The sequence below is a fragment of the Triturus cristatus genome, chromosome 12 (genome assembly GCF_964204655.1).
Source record: "Triturus cristatus chromosome 12, aTriCri1.1, whole genome shotgun sequence".
Classification (NCBI taxonomy): domain Eukaryota; kingdom Metazoa; phylum Chordata; class Amphibia; order Caudata; family Salamandridae; genus Triturus; species Triturus cristatus.
This window is the reverse complement of record NC_140595.1, coordinates 357,205,058-357,213,689: the sequence shown is the minus strand read 5'-3', so window position 1 is coordinate 357,213,689 and position 8,632 is coordinate 357,205,058. Positions and strand designations below refer to the sequence as shown.

Below are 8,632 nucleotides of genomic sequence, written 5' to 3'. Positions count from 1 at the left end.
GGGCAATTTGCAACTCCCCATATTTTCTTTTTTCTGAAATTGACAATTTAAAGTAACTCAAAGCAATGTCATATGAATATCTCACTCAGGGACTGAGGGACTGAGGAATATCTAATTTAGAGCTAACTGTTGTGAAGGAATCAACAGCTTTATCGAAAATTCTGGAATAATTAGAATAAAAGATTCCCAGGATGCCACACTCAGATAACAAGGTATTTGTAGGATCACGCTGTATATAAATAAAAAGGGAAAATACAATGAGGTGTCAGTATTTAATCTAAAGGCACTTGTTCAATGTATTGTGTAAAACAGCGTTTTTAAGACATAATCACACCAGACAATATACATCTCCTTGCAATGAACTCAGACGATCAATATACATCAAGTTACAAATGGAGACTAAAAATTACTTTTTAAAATTCACGTATTGCTAAATTGGTGCAAACCGAATCAGCAGACACTGTTTAATATCCTTCAGTGCTTAGTAATAAAATCAAATAATTAAAAAAAATCTTTTTATTTCAAAGTCTGCTTCTTACATAGAAGCACATATTAAAGCAACAGTACAATGTTCATAAAATATAAGTGTGATGCTGTAACATGTCAGAATACTGATATTTTTGCATGTATACTAAAAATAAGAACTTTTAAATTGTACAAATAGATACATTAAAAATGACATAGAAATAGGTTGTCTCTCACTGCCACAGGACAGAGTTATATCTGGCACGTATTAGTTTAAGACAAGAATATAAGCAAAAGGATTTACAAGAGTCAGCAGTAACAATTTTGATGCTCAAGAGACATTATAATTGTACATTGTACTGTACATACATTATATGGGTTTAAGCTGGCTGAATAGCATATAGTTCAAGTTTAAAAATTCACTACATATAGAGTGTCCAAGGTTTAAGGCGAAATTACAGCTCAAAACTGTTATCCTTTCAAGTCTGTGGAAGCTTCTTTGACATAAAAAGATTCTGGTGTTTGTTGCACATACTGTAAAGATATTTCCATCATCGTATGATAAATTTCAATGTTTTCCTTTGCTTTCATACGTTGATCTTGTGAGTGGTTTTTGATTGTTGAAGGTGATGATCAACTTATGACAAATAGGTCATTCACAGTAATTTACCACTTCAGTATTCTTTTTATTTAAAGAATCCCTTCTGAAATTCGTTACCGTTTACATGAGCCATTTCATTGATTTAAAAAAATACCTGCTTACTATTCTTCCAGATTCTTCAGAATATTAGACACAGTTCTTAAGGCCAAATGTATCACTTCATTGTTAAGAATCAGCATCACACGTGTCTTTGGAGCCATACAAGTCTGCTAGTTTCTTAAACCGAGGTCCCCAATTTTGTAGATAGTCATAGTCTAAATCAGAATCCGTTGTTGCTGATTCTAGGGAACTAAGTGACCCAGCCACAGACCCTCTACCTTCATAGCCATAGATCTGAATTGAGTCATATGGAGGAGCAGTTGGGTCATTATCTGCATCATGTATTCTTGTGTTGATGAAATCATCAACGTCAACACTATTTGGGGCTGGTCTTACTCCATGTTCTCTTGGTGGGTAATGGAATTCTGGTTTTATGTCTTTGCGAGGTAAAAATCCATTTACACCATCGGGGTTTTGTAATGTGGCAATGTCAAAAGCTTCTGTGTCTTCCTCTCCTCCACCTTCGTCATCATAAGTTATGATATTTTCTCGGATATCTTCTTCCTCAAAAACAATTAATGGTTCTTTCTTCTCTCTTCTCAGTGTCACAAACACGACAACAATGACTACAGGAAGAAGGTGGAAGCATAAAGAGTTAGCAAATATGTTGTAGAGTCATCACAGATTGCATTCCTGAGTTGATTCCCCTTTTAAGGGCTTGTATAATGTCTTTCAAACTATTCAATGATTTTTACTTAATGATTAAAATGATAAATACATTCTAAGGGGTTTTCTATATATGCATTTGTTCAAAATGTCATCCTAATTAACAAGTCAATGTCCAGAGGCTTTGAATAACAAGGTATTAGGGAACTGTTTGAACATTTTTAAGAGTGAAAGCCAACAGTTCTTATTACAGTCCAGAACTCTGTTAGGTTTCTCAACTTAATACCTTGATAGATTTCACAAATTAACAATCTGCCACTTGCATAAAATATGAAACATAAAATAAATAAATCCGGGAAGGTTTACTCTAGCGTGTTTATTCTGGCAGACAGTTCTACTTCCCAATGAACATTTTAATAAGGAATGAAACAAAACACTATTCACCTACTTTCTAAATATACGTTGATGATTTTCCAAATTGAAGGTGCATGGCAACAAAAGGTTTGTTTCAACATTAAAGTATATATATGATAGAGTGAAAGAGGAAGACTGTAAAAATGCCATGCCTATTCATCTTCATCAAACTTACCTAATAAAATTACAATGCACGCAAGTATGGCAATCAAGGCTCCAGTGCTTAGTCCAGCATTTAGTGGCTGTGGTTCTACATCACAATACAGTGGCATGCCATCATTGTTGCAACTACACACACGAATCGTAAGGGTATTGGTGCTGCTCATTGCTGGAATTCCTCCATCACTTATCACAATTGGAAGAAGGTAAACATCTTGCTTCTGTCGACTAAAGCCTCCACGTCCAACATAAATACTTGCTGTATTATCTGTACAAAAACAAAAAGTCAACATTTTCTTTTAGTTTTTGCTTATAATTGAACATTGTTTATTACTTGTGCAAGTGGCCATATCACATTCAATCAAATGACAGAAAGCCCAGAAAGAAGAACAAAAAAATTAATACATTGGCAGTAAATTAAAGGCTATGATTTCAGTGACAAAATTGTAAAAAAAGAACCCTGAATTAAAAGAAATTCCATCATATGTGCAAATATGATGCATTCCATAATGTACAGTTTTGACGGCGATAAAGAGACTAAATGAAAAGCAGTTTTTTGTAGAGAAGGTGCACCACATTGTGAACTGGCACTGATGCACAATTTTCAATAAGACAACTGCAAATTACCAAATGCTGCATCTTGATTGCCTACCTTCTGGTTGATATCTACCCACAAGATTAAAACCCAGAATCTGTGCAAGCCTCAATTAATATTAAACTACATATGACTTTTGTTCATAATGGTCTGCTTGTGATGATCACAGGGCTATAAAAAAGGACTAGAGTGCTAACCTAGCTCATAGAATGTGTCATAGAATGTGTCAGGTCATGCGTGAGGCAGCAATGGAATCCTTCACATTATTGCCATGAAGTCTGGAGATGGACCTGAATATGTCTCACATCTCTTCTGTTTTAATTTGTTTGAATGAAGACGTTCCATGGAAACCCATCTTCCAAGCCCTTGGAAAGCCAAATATAAGCCAAGTCTGCTGTAAATAATATAAAATAGTATTACATTTTGGGGTTTTCTTAATAAAGTATTATGACTTTAAATATTTTTGAATTTCCAACAAAATACACAATTGCACAAAAATCAAATGCTTTGTCTCCCCCATTAAAAAACAAGATTTAACACTGCACATATTTTGCAAATATAGTAAAAGTGCCTGGTCAAAATGCACTCTGTCTAACAGTAGTGCCTGGCAATGATTATACATACTAGGTGGGAAAAATATGGCTTTTTTAAGGTTTTTGACTTTTTGGATAATAGTTACCATAACTGGGATGAAATCCATTTTTGTCACAGAGAATAAATCATGGTATTATCTCTCTTATCAGAAAATGTAAGACTTTATTACTTCAAATTTGTAACATCATTCTCCTTATACAGCCAAAATTGTAAATATCTTATTTAATGATATTCAGACTGGTATATTTAATTGGTATAGGAGATTAACTCAAAATGTTTATGAGCAATGGCTTCAGACCACATTTCTAAAATGGGAAAATACTTCAATATTCGAATTGCTAGTTATATATGGTTAGAATATCACGATTTTCATCTAAATTATTTAGAGGGACAGCTTTGTTGCAAATGATCTTATATCCAAGATATATGTTTTAGTACACCCTGTATTTTTGAATAAGCATAATTGGTACAACTGGCAACTGTTAGTATAATATGGTCTCTCATGCCAAAGTGTAACTTTCAGGGATGATATAGTACATTGTATTAGCCTAAAAATAAATTAACAAGTTTATCTAGATTTAAAATATTTTACGGGGCCTTCTCAACATTTACCCTTTATGGATTAACTGTGAAAAGTATATTTTTTTGTGGCTATGTCAGTAGCATTGGAAATATCCATATGTACCATCTTGCCCAAAGTTTTTAATCAAAAGAATTGACTCAAATACAAAGAGGTGTTATATAGGTTAAGAAAATACAGCTGTTATTAATGTACTAAGATTTGTATTCTTTCCTGATATAGAAATTTACCATCTACTATGTACATTCCATTTTCATGTGCAATTAATTGTTCTTTGAATGGTTATATGATTTTGACTGTAAACTACATTTTCTCCAAATAAAAAGAATATTCCTAAACAAGATCACAGAGAAACATCTTACTCCACATAGTAGGAAAAAAATGTCATTATGAAGTGAACCTCAGCAGAGAAGCAGCATTTAGAGGAGGACTACTGCCCTCACCAGTAATATCCTTACAGTAAGAATTAAGGGACACTATGGACATCACCCAATTTGTGAATGGTTATGGTGTACACTAACCATCCTAATTGGAACAGTTGTAAATGTTTGCAGAACGTAATTACATCTCAATAGCAAGCGAGGCAATCATATTCAGAAATGCAATGGTCCACAAGATGTTTACAGAACCAAACAGGAAAATGGCATCACCTGCTTTGCTTAAGTTCAATCCTTTGATACAATTGGTCCTAATGTTCCTCAATTTTTTTTAATAGATGTGACTCTTCACTATTTTTGAATTATTCTTACTGTTGTGTTAAATTTTGTAATAACAACCATTGGCAGCATATCCTAATAGCTATTTGTGCAGTTCATGCAGAAATTCTGCATACATATATTTCCTTTCTCCTTTCCATAAAGAGATTTGATTTTCACTCTACAGACTATTAGAATATGTTTGCATTATATAGAGCATGTAGGATTGGCAGAAGCAATAGTTGTATATGTTCATGTGTTGTCACATGAGAAACAGAACATGAAGGGGCACAACATTAAGTCTTAGTATTAAAAACAAATTAAAGTGATTTAAAAAACAACAGCTAGAAGTCATCATTCATAGTGCCATTAATCACAGTCCAGTAATGCAACAAAGGACAAACACGCACATGCATGAATCTGCAAGCCCCTCCTCATACTAATACAGATTCTATAGCTCATAAGAGGTCAAGCATAAAAAAGGCAAAGGTAACCAAGAAATAAGTTATACTCCTTAGGCATACACAAAGTTTTAAGGCAAACAATACAATTGTAGCAGTTTGATTAAACATTTGAGTCCTCCTGCAGTAGACCTCAGACATTGAGAAGAACCTATACATTGCCAGCACCAAAGGGGGGACACTAAGCCATTTCAATGCCTCTAGTGAAAACCAAACTTGCATTGTGGAGTTCTGTATTTAAAGGTTACTTAAAGTTTGTCTTCTGGAATTCTTGAGTAACATGAAGTCAATTCCCCACAAGTTATGTGTGATTAATTTGATCTATTTCCATGTGAAATCCTTTAAAGCATGTAATAAACATATGAGAACAGCTAAGTGGTAAGATTACTGAATTGACTATACACAGAGCTATTGGTGTATATTTGTCAAGCCATCCCAATATGGCTCACCAAAGAAGCCTGTGCAGAGGCATCTACAAAATCCAACAAGATTTGCAACAATTCTGCTTATCTTAATTCCAATTTGGTCCTCCTTAAAGTCCACCATACACTACAATGAAAGAAGAAGCTCAGACTCATACTCCCAACTATCAACCTGAATCAATTGACTGTGAAGAATAGCAATGCAAGGTTTCATAGCACATATACAGAGTGAGATGTACAGATGATGAAAAGGGAGAAGAAATGTATCTCATTAGCTCCAGGAAACAGGCATCAAAAGTACAGCACCAGTAGCCCTCAAACACAATTAATATTCATAGATCTTGAACCGGAGCCAGGGGGCTCAGACTGAGAGAATGTTCATAAATCTGAATCACAGTAGAGACCCAATGTTGACCTTGCACAGAAAGTAATACTGACACCCTCAGCTCACAATAAGGCATGAGGAAGATTGTGATAAAAGAACAAATGGTGCCCCAAGATAGAGTGTGAAATCTAACTTTTCTTGGTGGTCTAATCTGTGAAACCATTGTCTTGAACTAAAGACAGAAAGTACACAAACAATCAATAATAGAACCGACCACCTGACCAACAAAGCAAAAGGCCTACGTTTTAAAGACTTTAGTGCAAATGTGCTATAATCCCCACTTTCAAGAGAATACCAGTAAGTGTTATCAAGTAATATATATTGAATTTTGAAAACCTAATCTCATAGGAAAAATTTCTCACAAAAGGCTTCCCAAATATGAGGTGAATGATGACTCTACTATAGTATTCAGTGATCTGAACCCACAGAATACAACCTTTCCAATGAAAATAGGAAAGACAAACGTGGGTTGGAGAGTAATCAAATGCTTGAATTTGATATTATTTCAGAGTGTCAGAGTAAGCCATTGAAATACCTGGCACTCCAGTGTTCAGCACTCAATCATTTGCAGCTTCAGGGGAAAGTAATACCCAGATGGAAATATATCCAATGCAGATGATATAGTCCTTTTACCCTACCTCTTCAACCCCATATTTGGGACTGTTTTATAAGTTCCTTCAGGAGACTGAACAGTTCATAATGGTTGAAAGAGAATACCTCGCTCTGGAAAAAAATTGGATCATTACCTGATACTCTTGCAATGAGTAAATAGAGATAGATGAAAGAGGTGACAGGAAGCCTAGAATCTAAATGCAATCATGCAGTTAATAACCAAGTGTACACACACATACTGCACACTTTTTTAACATAAAAAATGATTCAGCAAACAGTTGGGGGTGTTATGGGGGTCTTTACAATGTTTTAAAAGACAAGGTCATTGTGTTGGTGACAAACAAATGTCATGAATCTGCCTGATATGGTAAAAGAAGAAAGACGCCCCTCAAACTGAATAGGATGATAAAGGTAATCTGATATGTTTAAATGACTGGATAATAGGCAAGTACATTTGTCATCAAAGATGTATGAGGTAATAGCATTAGAAAGTGTTAAAAATAGTATTTCTATGTATAATGGTCCTGCAGTATTTTCATAACACATTATTTATCTATATGATTTAAATTGTGTTAATGACGAGACTTTATTTATATTAATTCTAGATATATGATATAGTGAAAGCCTAGATTCAAGAATCTGGAGAGTGTGGTAAACAAATATTTGTAATGATAACAGTGGCAGCTCATTTATTTGGTGCTTTACTTAAAATTGTATTGTGTGTATTGCCTAGTTGAAGGTAGATTTTACAATTCTCAGACGTGATGGAGAGAAGGGGTGGAAACATGGAACTTGGACTACACCTGAAAGTACACTCAATTTCACATCACATGTAGTTTACAATTTCAAATGCAAATGAATAAAATAGTATCAAACCACATTATTTTTAGTGAAGTACTTTCAGAGGAGGAGTGGCTTAGCATTTCTGGATGACCATCCTTTTTTGTGTATGACTGATTTGTTTGTGGTTGCTCTTTGTCTGTAATGGCACAGATGAGGTAAAAACCGATGGACTGGAATACGGCTTTTAGTAACAACCCATGAGTGAGAATAACTCAAGCATTTTATGAGAGAGATTAATTTAAGCATTCCATATGTCTCTATTATGCTGTCAAAGGGACAATGCTGATGCCACACAAGAATTTCATCAGAAGAGATTGATATTTTCTTAGTGCATCCTTGATGACCAATCAAATTAATTATTGTTGATTGATGGACGGCATACATCTATGGCTTAAGAGTCAATATATAAGGAATGTGGGCATGGGAAGAGGAGTTGTGCTCCTTTAAACAAAATGCTTGAAAGTTAAAAAGCATAGTCATACAAAATATAAATTATGGGTTGTGGATATGGCACTGTGACCATTTGAATAAATCCATTAAAAAAAACAGTCAAGTTAAAACTATAAGTGCTTGATAACTTGTCAAAGTGTTTTGCCATCCAGAGCATTCTTAGCATTGGCACTTCTTTATTTGCTGACTCACAACTGATGATGTACTAGTTATGCCATGAGTGGTGAATACAGAGATGTTTATTATCAAATGTACAGAGCTGAGTAAAAAGTAAGGTCACTTGATAATTCATTGCAGCAGGAGGAGAACCTGCATATGATATATTAATGCACAGTGCTTTAAAAGATAAGGTGAAAACAAAATCTATAAAACTAAGACATTTTAATCGGTGTACACATTCTTTGAATTTACAAATTCTATACATGGAAGAAGCATTTCAATGTAAATGTGATGTCAAACTAAGAAGAAATCAAAGGCCAGGCAGAATGAATCCATCAATATAACTCCAAAAGCATAAAATGTATCTGAGCCAAATGAAGAGTGTACCATAAAGCTACAGGCGGAATTATTAGGATTATAAGTCTAATGTTG

At 34.4% G+C, this 8,632-nt stretch overlaps 1 protein-coding gene across 3 annotated transcripts in view; it reads right to left on the bottom strand.

Moving 5' to 3' along the window:
• Nucleotides 1–501: 501 nt before the first annotated feature.
• The window catches only part of CDH11 (cadherin 11), a 245,526-nt gene continuing 237,395 nt past the window's right edge, over nt 502–8,632 (bottom strand). For all 3 annotated transcript variants that reach the window (XM_085639282.1, XM_085639281.1, XM_085639283.1), the window contains 2 exons: nt 2,421–2,672; nt 502–1,791 (listed from right to left, as the gene is read on the bottom strand). In XM_085639282.1, the coding sequence (XP_085495408.1) occupies nt 1,292–1,791; nt 2,421–2,672 (752 nt within the window). In that variant the 3' untranslated portion in view covers nt 502–1,291. The remainder of the gene's footprint in view (nt 1,792–2,420; nt 2,673–8,632) is intronic.